Source organism: Akebia trifoliata, chromosome 4, assembly GCF_017979445.1.
Source record: "Akebia trifoliata isolate Shusen 1 chromosome 4, ASM1797944v1, whole genome shotgun sequence".
In the NCBI taxonomy this organism is placed as follows: domain Eukaryota; kingdom Viridiplantae; phylum Streptophyta; class Magnoliopsida; order Ranunculales; family Lardizabalaceae; genus Akebia; species Akebia trifoliata.
In genome coordinates, this window is record NC_141378.1 from 13355679 (window position 1) to 13372238 (window position 16560).

The 16560-nt window shown below is 36.5% G+C and overlaps 1 protein-coding gene and 1 long non-coding RNA gene across 9 annotated transcripts in view; one reads left to right on the top strand and one right to left on the bottom strand.

The window, feature by feature from the left end:
* LOC147403919 (MADS-box transcription factor 23-like) overlaps positions 1-8557 on the top strand; it is a 40619-nt gene extending 32062 nt beyond the window's left edge. The window contains exons 4-9 of one of the 2 annotated variants that reach the window (XM_086439706.1): positions 1296-1357; positions 7591-7690; positions 7794-7835; positions 7930-8013; positions 8168-8328; positions 8418-8557. In XM_086439706.1, the coding sequence (XP_086295832.1) occupies positions 1296-1357; positions 7591-7690; positions 7794-7835; positions 7930-8013; positions 8168-8328; positions 8418-8433 (465 nt within the window). In that variant the 3' untranslated portion in view covers positions 8434-8557. Of the gene's footprint in view, positions 1-1295; positions 1358-7590; positions 7691-7793; positions 7836-7929; positions 8014-8167; positions 8329-8414 lie in introns of both variants that reach the window. The other variant, XM_086439705.1, reaches the window with a different exon arrangement.
* The window catches only part of LOC147403920 (uncharacterized), a 34618-nt gene that overhangs the window by 12023 nt on the left and 6035 nt on the right, over positions 1-16560 (bottom strand). For 2 of the 7 annotated variants that reach the window (XR_015177653.1, XR_015177651.1), the window contains exon 4: positions 7569-8795. This is a non-coding gene — a long non-coding RNA (uncharacterized LOC147403920). The remainder of the gene's footprint in view (positions 1-7568; positions 8796-16560) is intronic. The other 5 variants (XR_015177656.1, XR_015177654.1, XR_015177657.1 and 2 more) reach the window with 5 other exon arrangements.

Below are 16560 nucleotides of genomic sequence, written 5' to 3' on the forward strand. Positions count from 1 at the left end.
CTTACATGGGGTCAAGGGGGGGCTTTTTAGGTTCGGTGATTAAATTGGGTGGTCCTTTATTCAATGAATTTTTTTGAACTTTCAGAAAAATTAGTCGAATTTTGTGATAGTGGGCCCAATAATAGCGAGGATCACCATCTAGAGTCTAGATACTAACATCTTTGAGAACAATTTGTACCTTGAACCTACCAAATTAATTGATCTAAAATCCGCAACGTCTTCTGCTCCAGATTTTTTGGGAAAAGGGTAAAAAAAAGTGTTGTTAGAATAGAAATCCAGGAATCCTTCGGCATAGAAATCATCAATCACCACCAATAGGTCATCCTAGGTAAAATGAGACAAATAGCACAATGTTTTTGTGAAACAAAATAAATAACACTGACAAGAAACCTATTTTTTTAATGGTGAATTTATTTTATTTTACCATAGCAGGAAATTAAAACTCGACAATCTACTAGCTATTGGTATATTTTATTTTACCATAGTAGGATTTAAAACTCGATAATCTACTAGCCATTGGTGACAAGATTTAAAATCTCATCACCAGGCAATGCTCGGTTAGAAGAAAAACCAAGACAACCCAAATAATTCCCAAAATATTGAATGTTTCGGGGTCGATCTTTCATTCCAGTTTCAGCCAAAACCAGAATGTCTCAGCCGAAACATTGGAGATAGTATGAAACTTTATACCCTGATTTGTCGTGGTCCAACTTTTTTGGTTTGTTCATGTGTAGTGCAAAATGAAATTATTGATTAACCAGCCATGTAATGTTACTTAATAATTTGTTACATGTGTCACTGTTTTCAAGACTGAAGTTTGCACCTTTTGTACCATAATGCATAGGCAGAGTCATAAAACTTGAATCACTACTGAATCAATTTAGAGAAGTTCTTCAAACATCCTGTTATAAGGTCATGTAACCAATGACATTATAATGAACAGAAATTAAGAAAAGCTGCACAATTAATATAGTACATATACGACAAGAAATTACATAAATAAATAATAAAGAAAGTAATTATAAATGTACAGTAGTAAGTAGTCTAACATATGCATTATTAGTTCCGATTGCTACTTTAAATAGTTTAGGATGTTAAACTTTCAAACTTCTACATGTGATCTCAAATCAAGAAGCTCTGCATAGTTGACTTTCAAAGGTTAAAGCAGTTATTGCTCTTGGGTGACATTGGAAATAATTAAGAATCAGAATAGTATCTCATCTCCATTTAATCATATTGGTTAACAGTGTCAGCATATGTCTTGTAGACTTGACTTTATGTCTTGTACTTGCTAGTTCTGGCAAAAGGAGGCAGCAAGCTTGAGGCAACAATTGCAGAACTTGCAAGAACACAATCGGTAAAATCTTCTGCCTCTGAATTTGCAGCATCATTATTTTACTTTTCTTTTCTTTTTCTTTTTATGCCAAACCAAATATAATCCACATTTTGTTCTATGGTTTCAATATTGTGAGAATTTACTATTGGTTCTCATAAGTTCTTTTCCTCAAGAATTACATTCGTTACTTTTATACATGATAACCAAATATCATCTCCTTTTTGTAGTATGGTAGTCACTATTGTAAGAATTTACAGTTTGTTCACACAATTTCTTTTCCTAAAAAATTTAAGTCATAAATATTGAAAGCATTTAAAAAAAAAACATATTTTATAATAAATCAACTTGAGACTATCATAAAAGTGGAAGAATTAATTTTATTGCAAAAGTAAAAAAAATCAAACAAGTGCCATACTCAGACAAACCCTTTGAAGGTGGTGTAGCAAGAGGGAAATTACTCATCATCAGAGTCCAATATCGAAGCCCATAAGTGATATACCCAACTTCTCCAGAAACAAATTATTAAGACATTTGAGGACCTCATCAAGAATTTTTCAGATAGGCTCATTACAATGTCCCTCCATACCAGATATTGCTAACGCTAATGTTGAGATTGTTACATCTTTTAAGTCTCATCATCATTCTTACAGTTGTATCGTTTACTCATTCATGGTAGGCTAAATTATAAATTCAATTGCCATTGATTATCAGTGAAGCTGTAAAAAAATTCCTGCGGCAATATTTTTTTTTTTTTTTTTTTTTGAAAGGTATAGTATATTGAAATAAGATCAAGAAATCAATTGTCAAGATGACCGTCGAAGTACATTATTAGCACTATGGTAGACTTCTAGTTCTCTAACTTATAAATTGAAGCCTGTAAGAATAGATCTTCAAGAAGACACCCTTAAACTCCTCATAACTTAAACCAAAAATAAAATAAAATTCCAACGATGCTAATGATAAGTTTCTTAGGCGCTTGCTCCTTCCCACCAAAGACTCAGTAGTTTATTTCCTTCCAGAGACCCCAACAAACCACAAAAGGTAGAACATGTTGGAGAATCCTTGTTGTCCCTCGAAATGCTTGGCATGCCAACTTTCAAACAACAAAATAATTGATGGAGGGAAACACTAAGAATAATGATACGATGAGAAGAAATGAGACCACACAAAAAATGCAATGTGAATTGGGAGATGGTAACAGTCTCACAGGAAGATTTATACATTGAGCAAACATTAATTAATATTGAGCCACATTTTATAAAATTATCAATGGTACATTTTTGTTAGCAATCGTAGACAAACGAATAGGCGATTGTTTTGGGAATTTTATTCTCTAAATTGTCGGAGATTGAAATTTCAACTGACCCAAAAGCTGCAGTAGGGATTTGTAAAAAGACTCAGAAGAAAATATCTTATCCTTAGGGACAACCCAGATTAGTCGGTCCTCTTTCATTGGGGATATGGTATCCTTGAACAATCGAGCCATGAGATCAACAACTAAAGGTATTTCCTAGTCATTAATGTTTCTTTTAATCCCCAAGTCCCAAGATACCTCCCCAAATTCCTCGTGAACATCTGAATCAACAAGTGTTTCTTGGATGAAATGGAATAAAGGTTAGAAAACTGTTTATGTAGGGATAATGTATCACACCAGTTGTCCTCCCAAAATTGAATTTTACTACCTCACCCCACCCTATACTCACAAACATTGATGTTCCATCCCAAATTTCCACCATTGCCCAACAATGTTACTTTCATTTCTTTGAAATTGCGAACTCCCAATCCTCCGTGTTCCTTGGGAAAATAGATAGCTTTCCACTGGATAAGTGGAACTTGCGCGTACTTGTTCTTCACACCAATGAAAATCCCTAATCAATTTATCCAATCTCAAGTCCATGCTCTTAGGAATAGTGAATAAGGATAGGAAGTAGATTGGGTTGTTGACAAGGGTACTTTTATCAGGGTCAATTCCCACCTTTTGATGGGTACCTACCTTTCCACAACCTGAGACACATACCCATCTCAATGATGGGGTCCCCATGTAGCTTTGGTTTATATAGAGCCACTAGGGAAAGACCGAGGTAAGTATACAGAAGAGTTTCCAATTTTCAAACCAAAATCCCTGCCAAGATATCTATTTTTGCAACTATTCCCATTCCCATAGCTTAGTCTTGCTCAAGTTAATGGACAAGCCCAATACTAATTCAAAAAATCACAACTGCCCTCACAAAATATCTGACATGGTCTATGGATGCGTTAAGGAAAAACAATGCAACATCTACAAACTGAAAGTGGGAAACACTCGGTCCCTCATCCCCCACCTAGAAACCTGTAAATATTTTTTTATATATAAATCAATCCTCTAAATCCCTGTTCTCCACCGCCTTTCTCATAAGCCTTCCCAAAGCTTCAACCAAAATGTTTAAAAAACAGGAGCGATAATAGATCTCCTTTTCTAGTTCTCTCAAACTCCTAAAGAAGCCTATTGGATTCCTATTTACTATAATAGAAAAAGATGCCAAATTGACACTTTTCATGATCCACTCATTCCACTTATGCCCATTTCCCATCCTCATCAAGATGTATAAAGAATTCCCACTTAGCATGCTTATAAGTCTTTTCAAGGTCTAACTTTCACACAACCCCAGGTATCCATTTTCGAATCCTCAAGTCAATGTGTTGATTGGCAATTAGAAATCATATAATATTTGTTTACCCTTAATAAAAGCCCCTTGCGCTACGCTAATCCCTAAAGGTATCACCAATTTCAACCAATTAGCCAATACCTTTGAAATGATCTTGTATGTAGCCCCAACAAGACTGATTGGCTGAAGATCAAAGATCTCCCCAGCCCTATCCTCTTCAGAATTAGCGCAACAAAGGTGATGTTCAAGCCATAATCTAAGAAGCCTCCATTGTGAAAGTCTTTGATCATCTTCATAAGGTCCCTATGATAATATCCCTACACACTTTGAAAAACTCCATCAAGAAATCGAGCCCTGGTGCCTTGTTCTTGCTCATGCCAACAACCTCATCTTTTCCTTGATTGGCCTCTCTCCAAGCCTACCCGTTGATCTTATGATATACAATTGAAGTAAAGATTGCCCAGGGTCGGACAAACTAATAAGGGGTCCATGTATAACTTTTTATAATAACCTCCACACCGTCCCTGTTGTTTTCCTCGTCATCCAAAGCTACCCCATTTATGTTCAAATGCGATATCCCATTGTTCTCCAATGAAAACTAGCCATTCTATGAAAAAAAAAATAAGTTATTGTCTACCTTTCTCAACCACCTCACCTTCAACTTTTGTAAATCATGTCCAATTTCTAAAATTCCAGTTTGAAGTTGAATCCAATTGCCCTATCCTCCATGGATTGCCCAGTCAATTATTCCTTCCCATCCTACTGTCTCCACAATATTGCCTTTTTTCTTCTCCTCCATCTTGCTAACAGTACTCTTTTTTCTTTTAAGGCTTTCAATTTGCATCGAAATTGAACTCCTAGTCTTCCATCAAAAGAAAAGGAGTTCCACCATAACTTAACATTTCCTGGAAACTTTGTTCAAGGATGTCAAACCCGCATGTAATCCCATTGGAAGATGGAAGAGTAAACAAAAACCTAGAATAACTAACCTATTTACAACTTGATGGAGATATTAGATAGGAGTGTCTTCCTATTTCAGTCCTCCACCTCTCACATATATGAATCAACATTTTCCACACCAATACAATTGATATCCACTAGGAACATCAACCATAAAGTTTTCCCCTGACGAAATCCCCTAAGAAATAGTCTCTCACTTTAAACGCCTACTTTTTGTTGACAAACCATTTACCCCAAAAAACCAATATGATGGGGAACGTACAACTACAAATATAAGAGGGTTATGAGTCGAATTGGGGCACAATACATGAGCATGTAACACCCAGGAGCGTAGGCGGATAATACAACAGTCCCCCTCACCCACAAGGGTGGAAAATCCCTCGAGAAGACTCGAACCCATGACCTATACGAACTTAGCGGTCTGATACCAAGTTGACAAACCATTTACCCCAAAAGACCAATCTGATGAGGAAGGCACAACTATGAATATAAGAGAGTCATGGGTCAAACTGGGGCACACTATATCAACACGTAACACCCGAGAGCGGAGGCGGATAATACAACACTCAACACTCCCCCTCACTCATAAGGGTAGAAAAATCCCTCAAGGAGACTCAAACCTGTGACCTATACGAGCCTGACGCTCTAATACCATATTGACAAACCATTTAACTCAAAAGATCGATTTGTTGGGAAAGGCGCAACTACGAATATAAGAGGGTCATAGGTTGAACTTGGGCACGATACATGGGCACGTAACACCTAGGAGCGGAGGTGGATAATCCAACACTCAAAACTTTTGACGTTGATTCAGTGATCCTTGAAGATAAAGGTGTGCAAGTCTCAAAGGTGATATTGCCAGTCCTCTCATGCCTTTTCTTTTGGTCCAAAGTTTACGTGGAGTTTAGGGGAGGATCTTCTTTTTGGATTTTGTCTCTCATTGGGATTGGGTTTGTTGTATTACTAGTACTAGTTCTTAAGTCCTCTTTGTATCCTTTCTAGTTGGTCTTCTCGATCACTTTATCAATAAATTTCGTTATCTATCAAAAAAAATAAAAAATTGGTGATCCTTTCTCAACCACCTCCTTCTAAGCCAACCTCTCATGACACTCCTATGGAAAGGTAAACTCAGTTAAATGTCCACCACCTTTCCAAGCCAAACAACCCCAGTTACATTGTATACAAAATATGAACTAAGGTTTGCAAAAAATGCCTCCCCCACGTGAAATAAATCTTTGTGATCATGTTAACATATTGGGTTAGGAGACCAACATATCTAACACTTCTTACCTGTGCAGGCACTGATACACTTAATCGCCTCTTGGTTACATAAGTGTAGATTAGTGTATTAATATGTATCTTTGTGTATTGAATCGTATCAATGATCCTTCTAGTAAATCACACCTACGGTTCAAAGCATCATTCATCCTCCGAATGTCCCAATCAAGATGTCTCATACTAGTAAGGTATCAGAACAATACATAAGGGAATGACTATTTTATATATATATATATATATATATATATATATTTAAATGATAATGACTAAAAGTAGTATTATTTTAATGGTTGAAAACAGTATCATTTCATCAAACAAAATATTTTCTATCTTAATAAAGCATCAAAAATAGTTTAGTGCAAAGTATCTTTGCATATAGTTATTTTCAATATATCATTCATCTTGCTCAAGATGTCTCGTTCCATCAGCTCACCAAGTGTGAAATAGAACATACACATCAATTTTTCAGCTTATAAATAAAGCAATACACTGAATGATAGTGTGTTAGTTTAAAAATTGCTGGCAACATGAGCGGGGTGGAAATGGTGTACACAAACATGCTCTTGCCCATGTATTCCACCATTCAATGAGACGTCTTTGACGTCAAAAGGGATAACATCAACATGAGTAGATACTCAAACCCATACATGACTAGTGAATAGTTAAACTTCTGAAGGTGACACTCCTCCAGTTCAGTGGGAAAAAAATTCAAGATGCAATCTATCAGTGTAAGGTGTAGCACTAAAGATATTATCTGTCTGTAACGTCTGTGTCACACTGCTGGAGACTGCATCAACAACTTTGTGTAAGGTGATGCAAAGGAAGTCAGAGTATACAGACCCATTGATACATTAGCTAAAGCACCAATTGGGAAAATGGAGGCAGGGGTAGTAAAGTGCTCAAGGAATCCAAGCCACAGGAATACAAGATCTAAATGAGGGGACGAAACTGGAATTGAAGCAAGTCACATTGAAGAAACATAAAATAAGAAATAGATTTTGGACATGTTTTCCAAAATAGTAGATTTTTATACTTAAAAATATAGAAATTCGGAAGTTCTTCTAAATTATTTACTGTTTTTTTAATGAAGGGTTTTTTTATCTGTATTTTCCAATGAAAAATTAGATGCCCAGTCGAGCTCATATCCAGAGTGTGTTGCCTAGACCATATTTATCATACCACTAACAAATAAAACTAGTAGTTTATGGACCTAAAAATATATTTCATCATTTTTAGCAAAAGAAAATGAAAACAATGGAAGAAATGATCTCTCGTATCTCATATTAACTTAAACTAACTATTGTAAATGTTTGAAATACACATCCAAAGGACTAGAAAGTGTATCCTACATTTTCATGGTGATAATTGCAGGCAATTGATGGGAGAAGAGCTTTCAGGTTTGAATGTCAAAGATCTACAAGATTTGGAGAACCAATTGGAAATGAGTCTGCGTAGTGTCCGTGTGAAGAAGGTCTGAAGCCTTTAGCCCTCATGCAATGTTTACTATTTGATGATCCTGAAACCTCCATATAAACCACATTCATGAACTATAACCTGGTTTTTGACTTCTGCAGGATCAAATTTTAACTGATAAAATAGAAGAACTAAATTGCAAGGTCTTCTCAAAAAAATGACTACTATTTATCTCACATTTTTTTGGTCTACAAGTGATGCACTTCAAGTGGCTAATTTACATTGTCTTCTTTGCAGGGGAACCTCATTCATCAAGAAAATATGGAACTGTATAAGAAGGTAAACCTCATTCGTCAAGAAAACATGGAATTGTATAAAAAGGTATTGGTTTGGACAACTAACACAAACTTCCAATATACATAGGAAAAAATAGATGCCCGCATATTCATACACTTACAGTTTTCAATAGTTAAATCCACCATAAAGAGTTGAGTCATTTCATAGATCAACCTAAGCGTAAAGTTTCGGGTCTCAGGTTTATGGAACAACGGGTGTGAATGGAGCAAACAGAAACTCGCTAGTTCCAAATGGTTTTAGCATCAGAGAGGACTTGCATGTGCCCATCCATCTCCAGCTAAGCCAGCCACAGCAACAAAACTATGATCCACCAGCTACGGCAAGAGCTACAAAGCTGGGGTAATTTGTCTCTTTCAAATCCATTTACGAGTACAAAAAATTCCATTTTAATATTAATTCTAAATATATTTCCTTGGAAATTGCAGCAGACTACAACTGCATTAGTGGTGTGGATCAATGAACTATGAACAGATGTCACTTGATACACTTCCATGCAATGTTCCACAGTTGCAACATTATGCCTCTTGCATAAAGATGTGGTATATGAGTTAGACAAAATGCAATCAGCACAAAAACATTTAGATTTGGTGTGATCTGATCTATGGAACCAAGTTTAGATTTGGTGTGACCCATCCATGAAACCTTATCTATGTAAAGTTGCATAGAAATAAAGCACCACTCTGCGTACCTGGTGTTTGCATTGACCATTGACTGCAATGCTGATAATTGTATTTGTGATAGTAAAGAGCACACACAAATACTTATGAAATGTGTTGCCACAGAATTAACACCAGTACCTACAATATCTGCAAATTATAGAAGGTGATAAATATCAAAGCATCCTAAAAATAGAAAGAAAGGGGAAAAGGGCCCTGTAAATGTTGACTGAAACCAATTGCAGAAACAAGAATACATGAAGCAGGACACAAAATGGTTAAGAAAAGGGCATTCGGTAATCAAGTTCCCCCCTACCCCAGCCCGCAGCTGTGAAATCTGAATAGAGAAAGATACATCACCTAAAGTTTTAGCAACAGAAAAGTACTTTGAATCGACAATCAGACAAAAAACATTCTTCCAATATATGAAGCACACAAAAAGGATTTCAGGTAATTACGTTACATATGATGATAACATGTACAATCTATGTTCCTGCTCGATTGATCTTTTATAGATAAAATCACAAATTAACTTGTGTTGTAACAAAAATGTATCAGTACGTGCAACCATGCAAGCAGTCACCTAGACAGTATTTGTAACGTAAATAGATGGGCATGTAGGCTGTAATATGAAATATTACTGGTCAAGGTTTAAAATATCATTCCTCTTGCTGTCTTGGTAAGGTGTTGAAATGGGACTTCTCGACCAGGTCGGAACTAAACAATAGGAAAGAAATCTTTGTAATGCTTGATTAGGCTACAAATTTGTTATTTGTCATTTATGTGTTATGCAATATAGGGTTAAAAAAAAGATTGTGAACCATTTTAAATTCCTTATTTAGGGTTTCAGTAAGAGACAATGCATACCCTTATGATTCATTTCAGTATCCTATTGGAACAAGACATCTCAGCAAAGAGACTCTGACAGAACAAGAACCTAAACCAGTGTGAATGCTGATAAAAATACTCAAACATTGGAAAAAGAGCTATTTCAGTTTACACTTTCTAGAGACACTATTACTATCATTTTAACTATGAAGGAAGTACTTGAAGAAGCTTCATATAGTATTGTGAAATCCTGAATTCATGCAATATAATCGTCACTAAAATAGAATAAATTCAGGTTCTGATAATGATTATAACAATAACTAACGGCAATATTAAGCAGCATAAAAACTCAGATGATTTTGTGAATTATATGGCAGGCAGGCAGTCTTACAAGGGGTATCAACCTAATTGTGCCAGTGCACTGCAGACCATCATCAATCAAATTTAAGGAAATGACCATATCCCAATTTAAGATATATGGCATGATTTCATAAGATTGAGAAGTAAACATGAGTGCAATAAAAAAATATGAAATCCTTCACAAAAGAACTAACAATAATTTAAGAAACCATGGGAGACTAAGGTTTGAAATAAAAATAAAAATAAAAAATCTCCCCCATACTTGACAAGCCTATCAAATGTGTAGGTTGTGTACATTCTGTACTTTCATAAGTGAGTGGTTGGGTGTTAATAGCACTATAGCAGTTTATTTGGTAAGTGCAAGCACGCCGACACTCCTAGATTTGATAGTCATTGCACTAACATAGCTTTCATCGTAGGACTGCCAGCAAGTCATTGGTACAGAGAGTTGTGTTTCCTAATTTAGGAACTCAAGCATGCCCATGTGTTCAAACATTTAGCATATCAAGTGAGCAAAAATGGCTTCACATCCACGTAACAAAGATACAGAAGTGTGTCAATGTGCGGCAAGGGGGTGTACAGTCAGACACACTAACCCCCACGAACTTGATACACTAATACATTCATACAGTTTATTTCATATTTTGAGGGAAACCGTTCTCATTATTAAAGTAGTTTAGATGACCAACAAGAAAACAACAGAAGCACCAAAACCACAACTTACACGAGCTAATCTACAGACCCAATCTCACCTACCTATAAAATCTCCTAAGAAGTATCCCTAAACTCTTTAAAAATCTTACACCAATAAAACAAAAACTCGCAATCAAATCGATAACAACTAGAAGAAGGTTCCTTTTCTTCAAAGATTCATTGATTCCTCTCTTTCCAAATAACCCCAATTGAAGTAGCAGAAGCATGTGAATCAATAGATTCAATTGAAAAACAAGCAATAGGTTGAAAGAAAATAAAACAAAGAGCTAGAAAGTAACTAAGAGAGAAAAGAGAATCATAAAGATATGTTTGAATTGCTTGAATTTCGTTTTTGAAGCTCCTATATAGATAACTTTACCATAACAACTTAAATACCTTCTAAAATACTAAATAGTTAGCTTTCCTAAACAATCTATAACATAATAGAAAATTTCTAAACCTATTATAACTCAATTTGGACACTTCTAAGCACTTATACCTTAAAGAATAAAAACAAATTTAGACAAAAAAAGACACTTGAAAACAAATTAGAAACTACTAAAGAATACTACTCCTAAAGTAACTACGAAAATAGAAATCTTACTAAAACTAGAAAATAGAAACCCTACTAGAACTAGAAAATAGAAACACATCCTACTAAAATTAAGAAACTACTTAAGACTCTCTAACTAAAATTGTAGATGTCCTACATCAGGCCCCGTTCTTGAAGAGAGCTCGTCTCCAAGTTCAACGCAGATAAAAAAAAACTCCATCGTCAAGATAGTAGGGAAAGATACCTTTCACATTGAAATACCTATGTTTGTTTGTATCACGTTTGTATTTGGCTGGTTGAGAAGGCTTTGGTTTGACATATGAGGGATGCAAAACAACCTTCACTTTATTGTGCATGAAGGAGTAGGTGTTGGCTTTAAATAAGTGTTGTGTTATCCACCTCTGCTCTCGGGTGTCAAGTGCTCGCATATCGTGCCCCAGTTCAACCCATGGCCTTCTTATATTCATAGCTGCACCTTCCCCATCAAATCAGCCTTTTGGGGTAAATGGTTTGATAACATGGTATCAGAGCACTAGATCCGTTTAAGTCATAGGATCGAATCTCCTCGAAGGAATTTTCCACCCTTATGGGTTGAGGGGGAGTGTTGAGTGTTGTGTATCCACCTCCACTCCCAAGTGTCACATGCTCACGTATCGAGCCCAAGTTCATATTTGTGCCTTCCCCATCAAATCAGTTTTTTGGGGTAAATGGTTTGTCAACAACTTTCCTACTGTACGTGACATCCTTTTCGTGGAGCCAAGGTCGGCCTACAAGTATGTGGCAAGAGTGCATAGAGACAATGTTGCATAAAATCTGAACGTTATATGCACTTATGTTGAATGCAAGGTTGCACTGTTGAGTAACTTGCTTTGAGGTATTCATCATCGACCCACCTTATTGAATAAGGTCTAGGGTATGGAGTTGTGGGTAGCTTGAGAGCTTTTACCATACGCGACGAGATGATATTCTTGTTATTCCCACTATCAATGATCAACTGGCATATCTTACCTTGAATTTTGCAAGTGGTGTGAAACTAACTATGCCTTATAGGAAGATCAACATGTTGGACAAAAAGAAGGTTGTGAATTAAGCAAGAAAAATGTTCTCCTTCTTCATCATCGCCATAGGCATCATAAATCTCAAGTCCGTCATTATCTCCAACATTATCATCATCCCAACGTTCACATTCGGCCTTCGAAACTATGGCTTGTCGACTACAGCACACCTCGGAGGTGTGACCAAATTTTCTACACTTTAAGCACTTGTTTAGCTTGGGGTGTGCATAAGGGTTGGTGGGTTTAGGTTTAGGAGGGGTGTCTGATTGTTCCTGTCGGTTTGATTAGGATAAGAAGGGGTGGAATTCGTGTTGTTTTGGAGTTGGAATGAAGGTTTAGGCTGGTTGGGAGGTACAGGTAGAGGATGGGAGGTGTAGGCATGTGTAGATGGATCGTGCTAGGTCTACTTTTGAGATGGATAAAAGCGAAAGAGGGAGGAGCAGATTTGAGGTAATTGGTTCGACGATTATTGTTGTAGGAAGGCTTAGAAAAGGACTTGGGTTTGGTCATGAAAGACTCTACCTTCAATGCGTTGTTGATGGCAGCATGAAGGGAGGTGTATTGATGTGTAGCAAGCTTCGCTTGTATCTTCTTATTCAACCCATTAACAAATTGGTCAAGTGTTTGATCTTTGTTCTCGTGATGCTGATACGTGAGAGGAGCCTTAAAAACTCGTCTTCGTACTCTTGGACTATTTGAGCACCTTGCCTACAATTTTGTAGGTTGATGAATAAAATTTGTACATAATCCGGAGCAAGATAGCATTGATTGAGCAATTGCTTCATCGCAGACCAAGATTGTACTTGACGGAAACCTTGATGAAGTCTATCCCGCTATAGGTGATCCCTCCATGATGAGGTTGCACCGATAAGTTTGAAGGCAACCAACTTGACTCGTTTCACTTTAGGTATCCCCATATACTCGAAGAAACACTCTACAGTAAATAACCAATCGAGGAAATCCTCAATGAGAAGAAGGCCATTGCATTGTGAGCATTTCTAATTATTATAGCCTAAAGAAGAAAAATGAATATAGACAAACATAGAAATTTGAAAACAAATTAAAAACTAACAAGGAATATTACTCCTAAAGTAACTATGAAAACAGAAATCCTACAAGAACTAGAAAATATAAACAAATCCTACAAGAATTAAGAAACTACTTAAGACTCTCTAACTAGAATTGTAAATGTCCTACATCACCAATAAACTACAAATGGAAGGAAAGATCAAAGAATCCTCTTTGACAACGAAAAAGCGGCCCCCAAACGCCCAAGAAACTCCAAAAAAATATGCTCACACCTCACAAGCAAACAAGCAATGGAGAAGAAGGTGATCCACCGATTCTCCTTTTTTCTTCCACATGTAGCAGAAATTTGACAAACAGAAGCCTTGTCAAATTAGAAGGTCCATTGTAAGTAAATTTCTCAACATTACAATCCACAAAAAGAAAACAATCTTCTATAGAACTTTCGGCCCTCAAACAACCACCATCAAGAAACTCTCATGTCCATGAAGCAAAGAGCAATAGAAAGAACGCACAAAAAATAGTTCGTCCTTGGATGCCTCCCACACCCAACCACTGCTAGTCCTAGAAGCATAACCACATTAGCCAGCTCACCAACCAACTTCACCAACTCCCCCATCTCCTAATTAAAAAATCTTATGAACCCATCATCCCAAGTCATCGAGTTATCCGATTGAACTACAAAACTAGAGATGGGCATCCCTTTCTTGAAGACAACCCAAAATCAAAAAAGATATTTTGGATATCTTTTCATAGTCCACATCCATGTAAAGATTTAACCTCTCCACTCTCTCAACCAAATTTCTACTCCCATATTTTTTGGGATTACATTCATCTAAAGATTGTTCATGTCAATTTGAATCCCCAATCTCATCTACCAAGCAACACAACATTCATGGCCTGCAGATGTTGAACAAAACAATCCCCCTTTAAAGTGAACAAATATTTTTCCAATCTACAAAAAAAGATCCAACATTATCAAACAATATTTTTCAAATTAACTTATTAATTTGCTTCTCAATTGAATTAAAGATGGATGGAAGAGGTAGGAAGTACATAAGGTGCTAGATAGTTTACTCTTGATTAGGGTTAACTTACACCCATTGGAGAAGAAATTAGTTTTCCATGACCCTAGTATTATACCAACACATTCGATCATAGGATCCCATATAAACTTGGTCTTATAACCAGCTCTTGAAAGAAGAACGAGGTAGCTTGACGGAAAACGCCCCCCCGCACACATACACACACACGCTCATTCATTCCAAAATGCTTGTTAAGAACTCTACATCCGACATCTTCCTGGCACCATACACCTTACTTTCATAAAGATCAACAACTATGCCCAACACCACCCAAAAACAACATAGGAGACCTCACTAAACCTAAGTAGGAGGAAGGGGAAAGAGGGTAACCAAACGAGCTCCCATTTGTCATTATTGAAAAGGACATTGTGGATACACATCTCATGATCCACCTCCTCCACACCGTGAAGAAGCCCATTTTGACCTCATGTATTTTAGAAAATCCCATTAACATCATCATATGTTTTCCCCATGTTGATCTTACAGAAGACAATTAATTTACCGGGACGAATTCTTGCATAAAGGCACTCAATAACAATCAATACAGCATGTGGAATTTGTGAACTTTTGCAAAAAGCTCATTGTTTAAGAGATATAATTAAAGGACGCCCTCTTTTGATTCTAGAGGCAAGCATTATTTTGGCTATAATGTTGTACATTGACCCAATAAGACTAATTAGCCTTAGCTCTGAGTGTTCTCTACCCCATACTTTAAGAATCGAGACCTAAAAGGTGTTAATGGATTGGTAATCAAAGTATGCCCAAAAGTCATTTACTCCCAATAAAAGATCCTCTTCAATAAATTCCCAAGAAAACTTGAAGAGAATCCATCCAAATTGGGAACTTGTCTCCTTTGACCCTTTATTGATCTCCTCCTCTTCTCAAAGGTTTTTCAAACTAGTAACTTTGATTAGGATTCATTTGGTCAAAACAAAAGTTGACCAAAAAAGGTTTCACTCAACAAATTGTAGTATATTAGTTTTCGTAAAACATGATCACACCTTCCCTAATGTGATTTCATCCTACAAAATGTTCTACACTTATACTTATTGGCAAACCTAGAAATGAGATTAGGTATTCTTTGAAGAGTGGCTATACGATGAAAACAATTTGTACTATGGTCCCTTTATTTTAACCACCCACCATGAATTAATACCTCCAATAATCTTCTTCAGATTCACAATTCTTTGGAATTATGACTTCAAATTAACTATCTTAGAATTAGAGTAATCAACATAGGATTAACATATCATATTCTTCTTGCCTATTCAGAGCGACAATTTCATCAAGAAACTCAATTTCCTTGTGTCCACCAACCAAGTATACATCTATTATAGGACTTGAGCTTTTCTATAAGAAATTCAACTTGCATCTAAATTGACCAAGCTCTAACTATGCAAGAGAAGGAACCCCACCACTTGGCTAATAAGTCTACCAAAATTTAGATACTTGAGCCATATGTTTTAGAACGAAAAGGAATTGAGTGATTCACCAGCTCCCAATACAATGAGAATATGACTAAGTTTGGGTCTAGGAATTGCAAGCTAAGAAATTTATAAAAAATGTTCTCCCTCTAACTCAACACCAACCATTTATCCAAGTGCGCATAGTGGGATTTCCCTAGTTGTTAAACCAAGTAAAGGTACTACCCCCTAGAAGGTCTAGAAAAAAATTGACTCACAAATTCACTGAAATCCTCCATATATTTTGTCACTTGCGATCCCCCTTTCTTTTCGAAAGAGAATCTAATGACATTGAAATTCCCAAGCCAACGTGAGAAAAGACATTATCTTTTTTTGATAATTGTAAATTTAATAAAAATCAAAAAAGAAAAAATACAATGGGTGATCGAGATGAGCAACAAAAAGAGAGAGAGAGAGAGAGAGAGAGAGAGAGAAACGGAGACAAACAGACAGAGAGCAAGGCTTGGAAGCAAGCTACAAATGGCTACAAGTGATGTTAACCAGTTCCTCCGAAAATTGGAATCTTTCCCTAATCACCGTAGGACAACAAAGGCCCCCACTACAAAAAACCTTTCAATAAAAGATAGGGTCATCCACATGAAAGAAGAAAAGAAAGGATTTCTTCTCTTCTATGTCTTTCTTGAGGGGGGAAAGATTAGTAAGGTCTTACTGAGGGAGGGGGAACACTTGAGCACATTTAAAGTATTTGACATGTTAATTACCTTTTTATCCTTCAATACCATGATACCAGCAATAGATCCAATGGCTGGAATCAATGCTTTTAGACGCTTAGGCGCAAGGCTGGCCAGTGCCTCGAGGCATAAGCCTCACATGCATGACATTTTTAAATAA